General features: G+C 38.8%; 2 protein-coding genes across 7 annotated transcripts in view; one reads left to right on the forward strand and one right to left on the reverse strand.

Moving 5' to 3' along the window:
* Positions 1-180: 180 nt before the first annotated feature.
* Positions 181-10,374, reverse strand: HNRNPH3 (heterogeneous nuclear ribonucleoprotein H3 (2H9)). Of its 6 annotated transcripts, none has more exons than XM_012658866.1 (10): positions 10,172-10,374; positions 5,419-5,553; positions 4,744-4,882; positions 4,082-4,221; positions 3,516-3,602; positions 3,193-3,308; positions 2,101-2,236; positions 1,708-1,803; positions 1,540-1,632; positions 181-1,413 (listed from the first exon to the last, which is right to left on the reverse strand). In XM_012658866.1, the coding sequence occupies exons 2-10, from the start codon at positions 5,528-5,530 to the stop codon at positions 1,337-1,339; spliced, it is 996 nt and encodes a 331-aa protein (XP_012514320.1). In that variant the 5' UTR covers positions 5,531-5,553; positions 10,172-10,374; the 3' UTR covers positions 181-1,336. The 6 variants fall into 6 exon arrangements, with proteins under 6 accessions (XP_012514320.1, XP_012514293.1, XP_012514330.1 ...); XM_012658839.1 differs by having other exon boundaries at positions 4,037-4,221; XM_012658876.1 differs by having other exon boundaries at positions 1,117-1,413; positions 10,153-10,374.
* Positions 9,021-17,818, forward strand: part of PBLD (phenazine biosynthesis-like protein domain containing) — a 47,585-nt gene continuing 38,787 nt past the window's right edge. Inside the window, exon 1 of the mRNA XM_012658897.1 lies at positions 9,021-9,223. Within this exon, the coding sequence (XP_012514351.1) occupies positions 9,200-9,223 (24 nt within the window). The 5' untranslated portion in view covers positions 9,021-9,199. The remainder of the gene's footprint in view (positions 9,224-17,818) is intronic.

Consider the following 17,818-nt stretch of genomic DNA (forward strand, 5'->3'; position numbering starts at 1 on the left):
CTGTCTCAAAACAAACCAAAGAACTTCCAAATATACAGGCTGTCACAGCTCCCCCTTCTAACAGCAGAAATCACTCCTTAGGAGTCATTTTTCTAAATCTTCAATTAGACATCATATACAGTACTTTCTACCAATTTGATACAGTAACCGACACAAAGCATTCTAGGACAGACACCATACTATTATCTCCCACATTGACATTTATTACATTAATAACATTTCTAGCAAAAAAACAATAACAAGTTCAGTAACTGAATTCACATTGACAGGTTTCATTTTGATCCATTAGCCAATTTGGAAAAAGCCATATTGATGAACGGGATTAAAACTAAAAAAAAGCACCTTTTCCTTGCTACATATAGTATTTTTAACTAAAACTCCAAGCAGATTATCAGATGCAAAAACCCAACTGCAGATTCTTATTTTAATTGATTATAACATGGACTTGTCTTACATTTCTTTAAAGTAGTCATTTACAGTTATTTTAAAATCATATGCTCCATTGGGCAGGAAACTGAAAATACATCTGTGAAAATTATACTCCATAGTAAATACCTATGTACTTATACTGAATTCTCATGTCACTGAGAACCTTAACCTACTCTAAGACACCTTGAGATAACTTACAACTATCAATTTTCTGGAAACATTTTTGGTACTTCACTTGGTCAAGTGGTGAGGGGATTTTACTCCAAAATCTAGGGTTAGAATTTAGAACTTCCAATGCTCCCATCCCCCGGTTACACAATTATGAATACTCAGAAACCCAGATACCTCTTATACCATCATTTCAGAGCTAAGCCTGATAAATTACGTTGAGAAAGAATAACATGGAACTATTTAGCTGAATTTATACTCCTAAAGATACCTCATCTTTAGGCTTTATATTTACAGTGTTGTCCAGGAGAAATTAACAAAAAAAGTTACACTAATTATATTTGTGAAGCTCTATTCCAGATGTCTACTTAAGACTTGCAGTTTATGCAGAAGTGAACCATTATCCTCTAAAATTACACCATTCTACTTCTTACAGAGCTAATAAAATACACCAACCCAAATCTTGTGAAGGCAGCACATCTTTAGGAGTAACTAGTATATAAAAAGTATCAACATCAGTGGTTTGAATATAAAAATTTATTTTTAAGTCAAAGTATGCAACAAATAAAACCTACAGAAAACAGATTTCCCCATCACAATCTGTTGCTTTACCAAATAATATTTTGAAAACACATTCCTTCAGTCATTATAAAGTTCTTAAAATACAAAAGAAATTAAATCTGTAAGAAAGTCTAGTAGACCAGATGCTGTTGTCAGGACTTGTGTGTTGGTTATGCTTTCAGTACATCCCACGCCATCCACCTCCACTCATGCCGCCTTGCCCATAGTAACCTCCACTGCCTCCACCACCGCGGCCTTAAGAAAAAATGACATTAAGAATCACTTAGCACAAGACATTCACGCGTGAGATGTTAAAAGTATTGTGCATTTTTAATTGTACTATATATGGGGACTAACACAAACCGAACCAGAGACACTTACCATAACCACCCAAGCCATCAGGAGTACCATATCCTCCACTGTAATTGTTCCCCATTCCCATTCTTCCAACAGATCCATAACCTCCCTGATTATCTTTTGGGGAAAAAAAAAAAGTTTGAGATGGATTGCTAAGTAGCTAACTCCGCTTATCTTAAAAACTTTACATACCCATTCCATCTCTTCCGTAGCCTCCCATTCCCGAACCGCCCATTCCAGAGCCGCCTCCAGGAGTAGAATTCAAGAAGAGTTCAATGTATCGATGTTCTTTAAGAAAAAATCAAGAGTAATAGGGGAGAAAGGAATAAGGGATAATTTTATATCAACAAAAGCCTTAAAAGGTTGATTGGCTAATATGAAAGTAAATATTAAATATCAATTCCTAGTGTGGTGATAAAAAAGCCCAGAGGAACCATTAAAATCTGAACTTTATATGGCCAATGGCTGCCGAGAGTAACCTACAGAACCTAAGGACCTCTTACATTTATTTAAACAAATGAGAAAATTTATTTTACATGTAAGTTCACATCTAGGAAATGATAGCATGCCAAGAATACCACTTACGCATGTTATTTTTATCTTTAGACATGGCAGCCACAGCATCTTCATGTGTTACAAACTCTACATCTGCTTCTCCTGTTGCTCTGCCATCAGCTCCAATATCAATATGAACTCGTATTGGATTTAGTGGTGAGAAGAACTAAATGAAAGAAAACACTTATTTCTTGTCTGTTCAGATTATTGCAAAGAATTTAACCACTTTTAAAATAAGCAAGGTGGTAATAAATTTTGAAAGAATAATATATCTAATCTAAAAAATAATTTATTGTAAACAGATGAAAAGTCTCAAACCCTATGACCTGAGATGGAACAAAGCCCCATCCCCAATCCTGCCTTCCAAGAAATGTACTTCAAAATTGCTATCTGAGACGTAATGGGTTCCCTGAAACTCAGAAACTATGGATAGAGAAATAGGGTATATGATGATTCAGAACAATGGGGTTTGATAAACCTGCAAACTGTACATACAGTTCTAATCACAAGTTAACCAGGTTTAAGCTATCCCTAAAGGCACTTGGAACTTACACCAATTGGTTCCCAGTAAGATCTACAGCAAGCTTTTGCTTTAAGACCCATATAGCATTTTTGGCTTTGTTTACCACTGGGTCTCTAACGCATCTAACTGAATAAACAAATTGGTAAGTATGACTGCATGTAGCCCATGGGCTGACATTTGCTGACCCCCTAACCAATCTAAAACCAATCAGTCTGAAATCAATGACAGCAGCATCATCTATTCCTGTTATTTTCAACTCCTCAGTTTTTAATCACCATCTAACCTATAAAGCAAAACCAAACCACTAAAACTTAATCTTTCAAAATCTGACACAATGACAAAAAATATTCTCCAGTCACTACCACTATACTGATCATTCTTTCACTGTATGAATGTAGCTTTTTACTTGCTTGAATCCTATGTAGGTCAGGACACAATGGACACAAAAATATCTGTAACACTAAAGATAAGGGGGTAGATATATTTTTATGTTCAAGGGAGTCTTATGTTAAACTATAAAGATGAAAACATGAAGAATGTGTCAAAATTTAGATACCAGGACAAGCACAAAACCACTAATAATTACTAAAATTACTCACATTAGCAATGTCATTTTCAGTTGCACGAAAAGGCAACCCTCTCATGTGTACGAAATGACCACCATGAAATCCTGAACTTGCATCACCAGCGCCACCATAGCCATGTCCTCCCATACCTGGAAAATAACATTTGCAAAAATTATAAACTATTATGGAAACATGTAGAAAAGTATACATATGTACTATACAAGGAATAAAAAAAGCCTTACATAGGACCGCACTGCAGTATGCTCAACTTTTTATACAAGTTACCTTTATTACCACTAAGATCTTGCAAATACTAAGTTACCTCAGAATAAAATTGTCTTTAATATTTATTTTACCTCTTCCATCTCTCATTCTGTCATCAAAGCCATCATTTCCATAGCCATAATTATTATAGCCACCATAGTCATCAAAACCTCCATAACCTGTGTAATTTAAGAAGAAATACATGAATACACTTTCGAGAGATAAATTTTATAATCTAATTTACAAAACACATTATTTTGTGATAAGCAGTTTCACTTGACTGTTTTTATAATTTCCAACTTAGTGCACATGAAATAAGTATTTAACACTTACGGAAATTTAAAATCTCAAAAGGACGAATTCAGACATGTAAATTAAATTTCACCCCCACGCCAAAATATGCCAGTATCTTCCTTTTAATTTCTGTGTAAGTTTTCGAGGTGCTAATGTGCATCAATCCAGTCCCATACCTGGCCACGGAAATCCATATTTTCATGAACAGGTTTTAAAACCTTGTAGGTACTGAAATTACTGCCATTTCTATATTTCTTGACAAAATGTCAGGAATATTAAGAAAATGACAACAGAACCTGTGTTCATTAGATACACATACCACCATCATATCCATCACCTCCTCGTCGCATTCTGTCATACATACTTCCACGCCCAGCTCCATAATAACCCCCTCTTCCTCCTATTGGTCTATCATATGGTCCTGGTCGCTGTCCCAGCAATCTTCTTGGTGGATCATAAAATCCTTTGATTTCACTCCTGCTACTTCTGAAGATCTCAATATACCTATTTAAAAACGTTTTAAGGTATAGGTTTCAGCATAAATGCATTAGCGCAAATTAGATATTGGGCAAAATGCAGTACATTTTTCTACATCTAGATACATAACCCAATTTAAATTGCCTAAATACACCGTAAGTTAACATTTTTTTTACACCTACAAACTTAAATAATTAAATATTTAAGTTTTACATAGACAAATTAGTCATTTGAAAACAATTCATAAAATATATTTTTAGTTTGTTTTCTTCAGTACAAGATAGGTGTTTTAAAGAAAATGGGTGATTATACAAATGCATTCATTGACAACATCCTACAGAGAAATGGAAACAATCTAATTTTAATTTAAGTAAACTATTAGCATTAATTCCCCACCCAAATCTGTAGTTTCCAAGTTAAATTTAGGTAATTATCAATTGTTTTAAACTACCCCAGAAAAATGTTATGGTTACCCCCCCATTTAAGCAATAGTGACCCACAACCCCCAAAAATAAAAATTTAACACCATCCCAAACTCTCCATCCCCACCTGTGCCCTATTCTTTCCTTGTGTTTCCCCAGAGCATTTTCTGCTATCTCCTTTGAAGCAAACTGCACGAAGGCCTCCCCTGTGCTTCTCCCCTGGTAGTCCATCGTCAATGTTATCCCATTTGGCACGATTTCCAACCCTTTAACCCAAGGACAAATAACCCCATCAAGGGGAACAGTGTTAAAGGCTGAAACATTCCCATCTGAATCAAATATTTAAAACAAGTCTAAAGAAAACAAAACAAAAAAGCTTAGTTTCCCATCACCCCATAATACAAATGAAAAGTTTTTTTCAAATATTACTGGATTAAATAATTTTTTTGCAACCAGTGTAAAAACACTGTGTAATTATACTCGAAAAGCCCGCCTACATTACATGAAAAAAATTGCTACAAATCAAACTTAACTCCATATGCTCCATATGCTAATTCATGGTTTATTTCATCACACAATTATTCTCAATTAAGTTACTGTAAATTAATTAGGTTTTACATATTCTTACACATTCTGTATTGAATATTAACTGGAGCACATTTCATATTTTAATACATTCACCAAGATTATCATGGTTAAATTTAAAAGTTCCAAAATCAAATGGGTTTTACAAATTAAAAACTGAGTAATATAATACAAATAGAAAATCACACTACTAAACTTCGACTAATACTAGAGGTACCTTGAAAGAACTGAACTATTTCCTCTTTGCTGCAACCAAATGGTAGTCCTCGAAGTCGTACTGTCCCATCACTAGCGTCATTTGGACCATTATGTTTCATAACCCAATCCATCTCAATACCGTTTGATTTAAATGCTATAAAAAATAAACAAGCACATAGAGCAGTCAATCAAAATACACTCTTTTCAAGAGGTACTGAAGAAACACCTCTCAGAGGTGTCACAAGAGGAAATGCAACATAGGGTTAAAAGACTCCTGTTGACAATGCCACAACCCAAGGGATACACCACCTTTCTATTTTGGGGTAGGGAAAAGGCAGTGAAACCTGACACTTCCTGGCAAAAAGTACTGAATTTCTTAGGATCAAACATTATATATCTCCTAATTTTAAGAAAATTCCAATAAGTCAACTACCAGAGTCTTCAAACTATTTGTCACCTGAATGCCAACTCCAGCCTTTTCATCTCTCACATTTTCATTCACTTCTCAGATTTCACTATTCATCTGAATAGTTATGCAAATTCTTTAAAACTTGAATTATTCAGAAGTTACATATAATACCATCATCTACTCACATCAGACAGCCTAAGTAAAAATGTAACAAATAGTGGTTGATGGTGAAAAGTATTATAAAGGCGATGCACTATAATTTTGAATACACCAAACTGTCTTTGAAGGGGGCAATTTCAGCTGTATCTAGTTTAAACTCACCAAGAGCAAAAGAGTTTTAAAATGAGTTATAGAACTGAGTTAAAACTGAGGTTGAAGGCCACTTTAAAATAATCATCTTTCCAACAGTACCCATGTTTTAGAAGCCATCTATTTGGAAGTCATTGGAGATACAGTGAACCCATCCACCCAGTTCCCTTCCCCAGAGGCAACTGGCATCCATCCTTCCTTTTAAAATTCCAGAACACTTTCAAAAGAGGCTAATGCAGAAGTCCTTCAGCTGCAGAAACTTACCAGAACCTTACAAATTTCACTATGCAGCTGTAGGAATCCTACTCACCTGATATTTCAAACCTTTCCCTCACCACCTCCTCCCCTGTAAACAAAACAATTTGTTCACTTGATTCCTTTATGCTTGAGGATATTTCATACATCAATAGCATTCACTAATGCTTAATTTCACATGATCTAATTATCAGTTCAACTGTTAGGGGTGGTATCCACAAAGAGTAAATTTCTTTTTCCTAGAATTCACGCACTTAAAGTAAGCTAATGTAGAAATTCTTCACAAGTTGTTACTAATCAAATAACCTCTACATATGAATCACCTTCAGCACCTGTTTTGTTAAAGTCCTAGGTGCCACCCTAGACATACAGAACCAAAATGAACTGACATTACAACTTATTTTTATGCACACAAATAAACATTATCAGCTTTTAAGAGAAATATCCTGGGGACCTGAGTCTCTACTCTGTCAACCACTGGCAGCATCAAGTATTTAACCTCTGAGCCTATTCAACTGTAAAATATAGCAATAGAACCTATACCTCACTGGGCTGTTAAGAGTTATTTAAAGTGCTTGGTCTGCCTCATGATAAGCATTTACTGACAGCAACTGTCACTGAATTTTAAGGTGCCCTGCAAAAGCAATGAGATATACCACAAATAGAATTTCTGAGTCTTAAAGAATAGAAAATTATTCTGAGTCTTGAAAGGAAATAAGGACTGTTAAATCTTTTCCAAGGCAGCAAAGGCTTTTTAAAAGTTTAATAAAAGTCTGAGCTGTCTTTCTAAAGTGGCTCTGAAAGAAGGCCCCAGATCAGTTTGGGAAAAAAGTTCAGAGACGTTTTGAAGATCTCTACCATTTAAAAAAAAAAAAAAAAAAATCCAAAAACAGCACCAACCTAAACAAGTGTGACCAAGAAGGGTGATCTAAGAACAGAAGAGAGGAAAAAGTGGAAAAGATCTAAAATCAAATGTCACTTCCTCATGAGAAATTTGAAAATCTAATTTAATGTGAAAGGATCTTAGTTGGTACTTTCCCATATGAAAACAACACAGTATTCTCTGTAAGAAAACACTAACCTGTTAACACAATTTTCACCCGGGGAAAATGTACCCAGATTCAGAACACCAGTGTACAATAAAAAGAGAGCCTTGCTCTATCACCCCTTCAAAACTCAAAATTCTACTTACAAAACAAAAACAAGAAACAAAAAACGAAACAGCAAAAAAAGAAAAAGAAAAAAACCCAAGTGCATACAAAGAGGCAATCTGATGTATTATCTTAATAAAGCTGTCAGAAACTACCTAAACAGTTTACTAATTATTCAGGATAATCCATCTCAACCTTTCTCTGCAACAATGTCATAGCTAATCACTTTAAGAATTTCAAGTGTTAAAATACCAGCAATTAAGATACGAGGATAACTTTAGTCCGTTTTGTGAGACTTTAAATGTAACTGCCTAAACATTATGCTAAAAGAAACAAACCAGTCACAGAAGACCACAAATTTTATGATTTCATTTATATTCGTGATTGTCTGAGGCTTGAGGGGAGGAAGAGTGCCAGCAAGGGGAAGGACTGCTAATGATATGGGCATCTTTTGAGTGATAAAAATGTCCTAAAATTGTAGTGATGATTGTACAAATCTGGGAATGCACTAAAATCCACTGAACTGTACATTTTAAATGTGTCAAGTTTATGGTATGTAAATTATATCCCAAACCCATTAAGAAAAAAATATCTAATAAGAACTGAAATACAGAATTCTCATAATGTGGGGGCATATCCTATCTTCTTGAAGTGTCCTCTAACTGGTAGCCTAGTGGTCCAAAAAAAAGAGAATGAATTTTATTTTTTGCCAAACAAGTGGTGATAATTAAGTTTAATTATAATGGAAATTGTACACCATTCTTCCTTTCCAATGTGTCTGTGCCTTAATTTTCAGTAAGAAACCTAGACATACTACTAACACCTTAAGGAGACAAGGACTCAGTTATTTTAAAAAGGCAATTAGATAGGTTTCCAGATTATGGCGCAGACAAAAGAGGGCGGAAAAAAGGTGTGTCGTCTAATCCAATTAGGAAAGCTACTAATCATAATGCACACTACTTTATAGGAAAGTCTGAGCTGTCTTTCTAAAGTCCACTAAAACCTACTGTTTCAAAGTAAGAATTTTGGTAAACTTTTCCTTGGCAATCTTGACAAAGCATCATAGAACATCTTCAACAGGCAGGAAGGTTTTGTTTTTGTTTTTAGAAGCTGGAAAAGTAGATAACAGACTCTTGTAAAGATTTATATGAATCATTAGAAACTCTTTCAGGCCTTTCCCCTCCCTTTTTTGTACTGTCTTCAATGAAAACTACCCACCAGTTCGCTGCTCTAAGGAACCTGTCCCCAAAATTACACCACCACGCGACTGGGTTTACAATTTGTCCTGTTTAGTGGGCTTATTTCCCTGTTCGGAAATACGATTACAGAGTATAATACTCCTACGCTGAAGGAAAAAACATGCTTAGCTACGAAAATAAACCCTAACTGTATTTTAAAGTATTTTATGTCTACAGCCTTATGACAAAAAAAAAAAAAAATCTCTGCACAAAATACTCTTGGAGATTGAATATTTAAAGGTAGTAACGCAATTCCTGTATATACACACACATGCTTTTACCATCACTGGTTGTGTTTAACTATCTCCTAAAAGCGAAACTCTTAAATTCTAACACACATGGGCCAAACTACACAAAACCAGTTATACCACCCACCCCCACCCCCAAGTTCAAAATGCAGTATCACAGTTCGCTGGGCCCAGACGACCCATCTGAAATATGCCCACTTCACATTCCTATTTGGTAAGTCACCCAACTTTTCTGCGTACATAAATTACCCGCAAAGTCTTTATAAACGTTTAAGCGTGGAAAAGAAAAAAAAAACCCTTGGAAAATGAGTACGTACTCTTTTCGAAGTTCCAAATCGGGAATATAAGGGCCGGCTAAGCGTCCTTTATTCCTCCCCGGAGACTTTTCGTTTATCTAGCTGCCCTAGAGACCAGAAAGCTAGGGAGAGTACGCCCCTTCTCCCCTCCCCGCCCGGCAGCCAAGCCTGGTTTAAAACCTTCGCCACCGGGCGGCGGAATTACAAAGGAGGCCGTCTGCCTCCTTTGTCCTGGATTTGGGAGTTGAGCGCCTTCGTCGCCATTGGCCTTCCTCCCCCAGCTCCAGCCTCTCTCATCTTGGGAATCTGCGTCAGAAGTCACTCGCAGTCCCGCCAGCCCAGGTAGCCCTGCCGAGACTGCGGAGGAACGGAGGCCGCGGTGGGAGGCCAGGCCCATCCGGCGCCATTTCCATCGGGAGCGCGCCCGGCAGCCCTAATTCTCCCCGCACCCAACTGCCCAGCCATTCCCTGCTCGCTTCACTCCCCATCTTCATCCCTTCCAGGGAGCTCTGACCAACCCCCACCCCCAGCCTTCTAAGTCAGTTTTTGGAAGCTGGGGAACAAAAAGTAAAAAGAACGGGGAAGGGCGGGAAGCCAAGGTGGCCGCGCCACCGTACCCAAAATGGCGGAGGCCATTTTGAAAAGGGAAATGCTGGACGCCCCCCACTTCGGGCCTTGGTTTCCTCCCCTCGGCAAGCCGCCCTCCTTGAAGTGCAAGATTGCCGGGGAAGAGCACCCCAGCCGCCACCGAGCGGCGACCTCCACACTCCCCCCGTGCCCCACCCCTTCCCGGTCTCTCTTTCGTCCTTCTCCCGACTCGGCTCTCAAAACCACCAGCCCAACCTACCCCCTTTTACTTCAGATACCCTGTCAGGCGATAGTAACACCGACTCCGGTGCTCGGGTCCGGTCGTGAGGCGGGACAAGTCGTTCGCCTCGTGTAGCGCTCACCACAACGGCTATTCCAACCGTCTCCGGCGGCGGCAACCGCTAAAGCAGCTGCGCAGCAGAGCGACTGGCTTGGGGGGATGGGAGAGAGCGAGCGAGAAGGAGGGGGTGGAGCGAGAGCTGCTAGAACGCCCGGCCCAACTCTCGCGAGACTATAGAATCGGTTCCGCTTTGGCGTTGGCGGCAAGAAAAGCGCTTGCGCGCGGGTGTGCTGACCAGTTGTGGGCGAGGTAGAGAGCTGCCGAGGCTTGTCCAGTTAGAGAAGTAACCTCTACGCACGCCGCTTTTCTTGTTTACCGTACGACCATCAAATTCTCAGACCCTGCCGTTCTGCCCTCTTGGGGAGGTGGCCGCAGCAGTCCTGCGAGTGTGTTGACGGAACCGCGGTGTCGCGGTCTGGAAAAGTTCTCCCATGGTCTACCCCATCATGAGCGAATTCCGTAAAGGCTCCGCCCTTACCCCCGCGTCAACAGCGTGGAAAGGGCGCCACGTGGTTCGGAAGGCGAACGCGGGGAGGGTGTTTTTTGTCCACCATGTTTGCATTGTGCAGTAAAAAATAGTGTTTCTCGGCTACGAAGATACAAGTGCCCACCAGGACCCTATTTCATCTCTCGCGCCGGGGATCCTCCTTCCCCTGGCCCTGGAGCTGCCGGCTGCCCCCCAGCAGGCCTCGTCCGGGTGCGTGGCTTGGGCCTGAGGCTTCTTGCTTCGTTTCCCTTCTTTTAACAAATCGTTCCTCTCTCCTCTCGCCTTCGCGTTGTCTTTAATCTCTCCCACCGTTAAAGCCTCAGTGACCGATCAGCCGCCTATGGAGGTCATCTGCGGGTAGTTTTCTAAATAGAGCTTTGCATTCTTGAAAACTGCGCTTACAAATAGCACCTAATAAATACGTTTCGGTTGTGCTGTCATGTCACTGAATGCCTCGTGACGCGTTATGGCCTTTAAGTAAAAAAAAAAAAAAATGCAAGACGAATTTCTGTGAGAAGATGGAGAGCAAGTCTGGTAAAGAGATAAGTGCAAGTTAAAATGCAAAGGCAGGAATGTACATGGAGTGTCAGGAAGAGAAAAAGAACTTGACCACGGTTGAGTGTTTCTGTGGCATGGGCAAGATTGGAAATGTGGACGAAGCTAGATTGTAGACAACCTTCAATGTACAGCCAAAAGACTTTGGACTTAGTGTTACAGACACTGGAAAGACTCCTGGGTGTGCAGTGAGGTGTTAGCAGTGTAGAAGGTGGAATTTATTTCCCCGTGAAATCTGCAGTGTGTAGGATGGAGACCGGAAACCATTTACCTTCATGTAATGGAAACTTCCATTTCAAGGCTTTAATTCATTCTCGAACTTAAGACAAATGTGAGGCAGTAAGAATTGCCTAGGTCTTAGTGCCCTGCTGCCATTCTTGAGACCACTTGCTGATGCTGTAATTACAATAGCTTGCATTTATTGAGAGGTTGTTTGAGCTAGGCGTTTTACTCAATTCACTGACTCTTTACAACTGAAAAATAATAATTATCTGCATTTTATAGATGAAGTACCTGAGTCCTAGAGAAATGAAAATGGTTGCCCAAGGTCACACAGCTTAGTGGCAGAGCTAGAATTGGAACCTATATGGTTTTACCCTAAGGGCCAGGGTCTGAAAACACTATGAACCTTCCTGGAGTTACAAATAACTTATCCATAAATTAAGAGAACAGACATTATTATAAGAAAATCGAAGTTAACTTCCCCTAATAAACACTTGGAGTTACCATCTCAGGAGACTTGTGGTTACTAGTTTACTGGCCAGAGGCTTTTAAACAGGCCTGAAACTTGATAGTCCTGATATCACTGACACTGTGGCCCCCTATGTCCCCCCCTTTAAAAAAAAAACAAATTGCTGTATTAGTAAGACTTCTAGCTCCCACACTTCAAATGGAGTTCTTCCCTTAGTCCTCCTTCCCTGGGTTCAAGTTACATGGCTGCTAGATCCAGGGAGCCTTTCAACCTGACTTGGTAGGTGGAATTCTGTTACCCCTTTCATGAACCCTTGCCTGAATTCAAACAATCTATTTACTGCCTGATTGAATTTGGCATTCTTTCCACATACTTACTTACTTTGTGTGGGGCCACAATCTTAAAATCATTCTAATGACATGACTTCACTACCAAACTGCTATGTTCTCGGTTTTTTTGGCAACAATTTCTTTGTGTTGGGCACTCTTTGCCAGTGTAAATGCTTAGGAAGGAATTGAAATTAGTACATGCATTCCTTTTGCCTTTTATTATTACAGCAAGTAGGAAGTTCTGAGTTAAAAAATACACCATATAGTCATAAGTATAATTTTTCCTTGGCCTCCAATTTTATTACTTTTCTCCAAAGAAGACAACAACAAAAAACAATGTCAAGTATTGTCATTTGCAAAATGAATCCTGTAAGTAAAGTGAGATTAGCTCACCACAGCTCCAGTAATCCCTACAGAATTGTTTCCAGATCCATCTCTGTGGAATTGTTTCCATAGAGATGGTTAGAACTAAGGACTCCCAGCTGCTTTGGGGATTTTTTTTTTTCTCTTTGTCTTCCTTTCTGTCATTTCAATGCTTTGCTATTAGCATAGAGATCAGAGGGACCCTGGAGAGTATCTTGCTAGAGGCCGTAATGAGAGAAAAGATGAAAAAGGAGAAGGAAATAGAAGTACCCACACCACCCAGGGGAAAACAGGACAAGGAACATGTGATCATGTATTTTACCATCAGGAGGAAGAAGAGAGGAAAATTCCATGCTCAGCCGAGAGAAAGAGAGAAATTGAAAGAGATTGCATTCTTCTGGAGGAGGGAAGGCACATTAACTAAAAATTGGTTAAGATAGTTATTCACATACCCCCAATGGCACTGTAAAGTACCATAAAAACTGGATTATCATAATCGCTTGCCTATGGAAAAGCAAATAAACTAAAAATGTGACAAAATCCACAAATAAGTTTCTAGGAGTGTGCCTAATTAAAGTAGTTAATGCCTTTGTAACAACAAAATTTTCTTACTAAGGCTTTTTAAAATACTTGTTCTTTGGTTTATATAATATGTATCTACTGTCTTTAGAAAACATTCATCTTTATTCTGTTCAACATTGTTTCTCAAGACAAGGATTAATTACAGTTTATGTTCTTGATAACTTTCTAAAGTCACCTAAATGTTCGCTGTGGGACTGTGGAAACAAAATGACCTCATCGAATCTTAATAATTATGATACTAAGTAAATAAATAGAAACTCAAAATGAAGAAAACACCTAAACACATTCTTTGTCTAATTTTTGGAAATAATTAAAAATATTAAACATTCTGTTCTGATAGATTGCAGTGAAATCCAGGGAAAACAGCTAAAAAAGATAGGTACTTAAAGAATCTAAATCAAATTACTGTACTGCTTTTAGCATGTCATAAGCACATTAATAACTTAGAAAATACAGCATTGATAATAGAGTAACAGACCATTTCCCCCACAGTGATTTTAAATTTCTTAGTGGTAGATAAAAATACAGGTTTCATTATTTATGTACCTATGCCTCTCAGTGTGCAAACAATAATAATGGTCACACTGGGGTGGGGGCACTTTAAGTAATTCATTTTCACCACAGTCTAGCAACTTTATTATATTATGGGCCAAGAAATTGAAGAATCAAGAGATAAAGTCAGCCAGGCGGGGTGGCTCACGCCTGTAATCCTAGCACTCTGGGAGGTCGAGGCGGGCGGATTGTTTGAGCTCAGGAGTTCGAAACCAGCCTGAGCAAGAGCAAGACCCCGTCTCTACTAAAAATAGAAAGAAATCAATCAGACAACTAAAAATACATAGAAAAAATTAGCCAGGCATGGTGGCACATGCCTGTAGTCCCAGCTACTCGGGAGGCTGAGGCAGGAGGATCGCTTGAGCCCAGGAGTCTGAGGTTGCTGTGAGCGAGGATGACGCCACGGCACTCTAGCCTGGGCAACAGAGCCAGACTCTTGTCTCAAAAAAAAAAATAAAAGAGATAAAGTAATGCTCCAAAGTTTACCCAAAAAACCAATGACAAAACTTAGAATTGTCTTGAAGGAGTCAGACAGGCTTAGCTTTCAACCTTAGTTCTGACGCTGGCTACCAGTTAATTGATTCTGAAGCAATAACTTTTCTGAACCTCAGTTTCTTAATCTCTAAAATGAGTTGTTAGGTTATTATATAGGGTAGAGATTAGTAGTTGAAATAATAATAATTCTAGTCCCATACTGTTTCATATGTAATTGTCATGGCATTGTTAATAAATTTGGTTCATTCCTGTTAAACTCACTTCAACAGTGAATTTAATAAAATTTTTTTTTTTAGTAAGTACAGCGTCCGAAGCACTGCGTTGGGAGCCAGGAAATTATTCCAGTGAAATCTGTAACTCACATGAACTCATCTGTGGACAGAATAAATAGTAGTTCATATGTAATGTACTGATGATTTTCCAATATAGGCAGATACAGCTGCTATTGATAAAATGGAAATTTGAGAGCATTACTGAATTTCTAGTAGGTCAGTATATATGTTTCCATCCACAAAAAAGTACGTAAAGTGAAGCTGTCCCGACTTTTAAGAGCATAACAGGTACATTCCATTGAATAGATAAATTATATTAAACTGTAGCAAGTGATAAGACAGTAAGCACACAGTGTTCAGGGAGCACAGAATAGGGCCATTAGCATACCCTGGGGCTTCAGGGAAAGGTTTCTGAAATAGATAACTCCTCAGCTAAGAGTTGGAGAATAAGCAAAATTTAGCTGGGCTTTGAAAGACAGGAAAGGCATTTAAGGCTGAGGACACAATAAGACCTCAGGCATGGATGTAGAAAATAACTTGGTAGAAGTGGAAACTCTAAGCAGACGGAGCATTGTAAAATAAATGAAGGGAGTAGGTAGTAAGCAGATCTTGGAGAAGTTTTTATTCTACCCTGTGGAACTTGGCTATTGTTTGGACGTTCATGGTCAACTTAGTGTTTTAATTAGATAATTCTGGTTAAAGTGTGGAGGGTGGATTTTGGGAAGAGGAGAAGAGAAGAAGACTAGGAAAAGGCCCAGGAGAGATGATGAGCAATTAAACTAGAACAATGGTATTAGGGATAGATATAAGAGGATATCTTTGAGAAATATTTGGGAGCTATTATCAACAGGATTTAGTGATTGAGTAGAGGGGCTGTGGATGGGTGTGTGAAAAGAAGTCAAGGATGAATTTTTGGCTTAGGGTTGGATGGCAGGATGCCATGTACAATCCAGGTGGGTGTGTCTGTTAGGAAATTAATTTGGGATAGGGATATGGATTTGGCATTCATCAACATATATTTTGCTTTTATACTTTGAAATAAGTTTTTTGGGATAGACTCAGGCTAAGTAAATTTGCTGTAGAATCTGTTGTAAAAACCAGAATTACAGTTTAAACAACAAACTTTTATTATTTCACCGTTTCTACAGGTCAGAAATCTTGGGGCAGCTTAGCTGGATGCCTCTGGCTCAGGGTCTCTTACAAGGTTGTAATTAAAATGTAAGCTGGGGCTACAGTTATCTTAAGGCTCATGTGAGGGAGGATCTGCTTAAAAGTTCACTCTCATGGCTACTGGCAGGCCTCAGATCATTTCCCAAATTTCCTTTCCTTCTGTTATTGATATGTAATTTCCTTCCAGAGTGGTTGAAGGACATATTTTATATGATTTTAGTCCTTTAAATTTATTGAGACTTCTTTTTTTTGGAGACAGAGTCTCACTCTGTTGCCCGGGCTAGAGTGCCCTGGCATCAGCCTAGCTCACAGCAACCTCAAACTCCTGGGCTCAAACGATCCTCCTGCCTCAGCCTCCCGAGTGGCTGGGATTACAGGCATGCGCCACCATGCCCGGCTAATTTTTTCTATATATTTTTAGTTGTCCAGCTAATTTCTTTCTATTTTTAGTAGAGACGGGGTCTTGCTCTTGCTCAGGCTGGTCTCGAACTCCTGACCTTGAGCGATCCACCTGCCTCGGCCTCCCAGAGTGCTAGGATTACAGGCGTGAGCCACCGTGCCCGGCCTAGTTAGATTATTTATTTATTTATTTATTTTGAGACAGAGTCTTGCTCTTTTGCCCTGGGTAGAGTGCAGTGTCATCATCATAGCTCACGGCAACCTCAAACTCCTGGGGTCAAGTGGTCCTCTTGCCTCTTCCTTCAAGTAGCTGGGACTGCAGGCGCATGCCACAATGCCCAGCTAAGTTTTCTATTTTTAGTGGTGACAGTGCTCAGGCTGGTCTTGAATGCCTGAGCTCAAGCAATCCTATCTCCTCAGCCTCTCAGAGTGATAGGATTACAGGTGTGAGCTACCTCACCTGGCCTAGATTATTTTAAAAAACCCATTCTGCTAATCTCTGCCCTTTGATTGGAGAGTTTGATCACTTAATGTAATTACTGATAAGGTAGAGTTTATGTCTGCTATTTTGATATTTGTTTTATGTCTTTGTTGTTCCTTTATTCCTCCATTACTGTTTTCTTTTGTGTTGACTAGATAGTCTCTGGAGTACCATTTTTATTTCCTTATCATTTCTTTTGCTAGATATTTTTTGAATTATTTTCCCAGTGGCTGCCTAGAGCAGCAGTCCCCAACCTTTTGGCACCAGAGACAGGTTTCATAGAAGACAATTTTCCTGGTGGGGGCGGTGCGGAGCTCAGGCGGTGATATAGGGCCAGTTCCTAATAGGTTGGGAACTGCAGGCTTAGAGGATTACAATTAACATCCTAATTTATAACAATCTAGTTTGGATTAATTTCAATAGTATGTAAAATTTGTACCTATATAGCTCCGTTCCCTCCCCACTCTTTCATGCTGTTCTTTTCATTCAAATACATTTTTACTCATTTTATGCCTACCAATACAGATTTAAAAATACTGTTTTATTCAGTTGTCCTTTTTTTTTTAAAGTTCTCTCAAGAGGTTGCAACAGTTGTCTTTTAAATGAGATAGGAGAAAATAACAGTTACAAGGAAAAGACATATTCATATATACTGTATTTAAATTTTACCTATGTAGATAGATTTACTGGTGCTGTTTATTTTGATTTTGGTAAAAAAAAAAACGTAATGCTAAGTTTACTCCCTTAACATTTTTAAGTTACAGTTCAGTAATGGTAAGTATTCACCTTGTTATGTAACAGATCTCTAGAACTTTTAAATCTTACAACACTGAAACTCTCTACTCACTCAACACTAATTACCCTGTTCCTCCCCCAAACCTCTAGCCCTTGGTAATCACCTTTCTACTTTCTGTTTCTATTTTTTTTTGTTTTTGTTTTTGTTTTTTTTTTGAGACCGGATCTTGTTCTTGCTCAGGCTGGTCTTGAACTCCTGGCCTCAAGTGATCCTCCCACCACGCCTGTTAGGATTACAGGCATGAGCCACCGCAGCTAGCCTCTCTGTTTCTATTAATATTATTTTGACTACTGTGGCTATTTCATATGAGTGGAATCGTAAGTATTTGTCCTTTTTTGACTGGTTTGTTTTACTTAGTGAAATATCCTCAAGGCTCATCGTGTTGTTGCATGTGACAGGATTTCCTTCTTTTT

Source organism: Propithecus coquereli, unplaced genomic scaffold, assembly GCF_000956105.1.
Source record: "Propithecus coquereli isolate 6110/MARCELLA unplaced genomic scaffold, Pcoq_1.0 Scaffold117, whole genome shotgun sequence".
NCBI classification, from domain to species: Eukaryota; Metazoa; Chordata; class Mammalia; order Primates; family Indriidae; genus Propithecus; species Propithecus coquereli.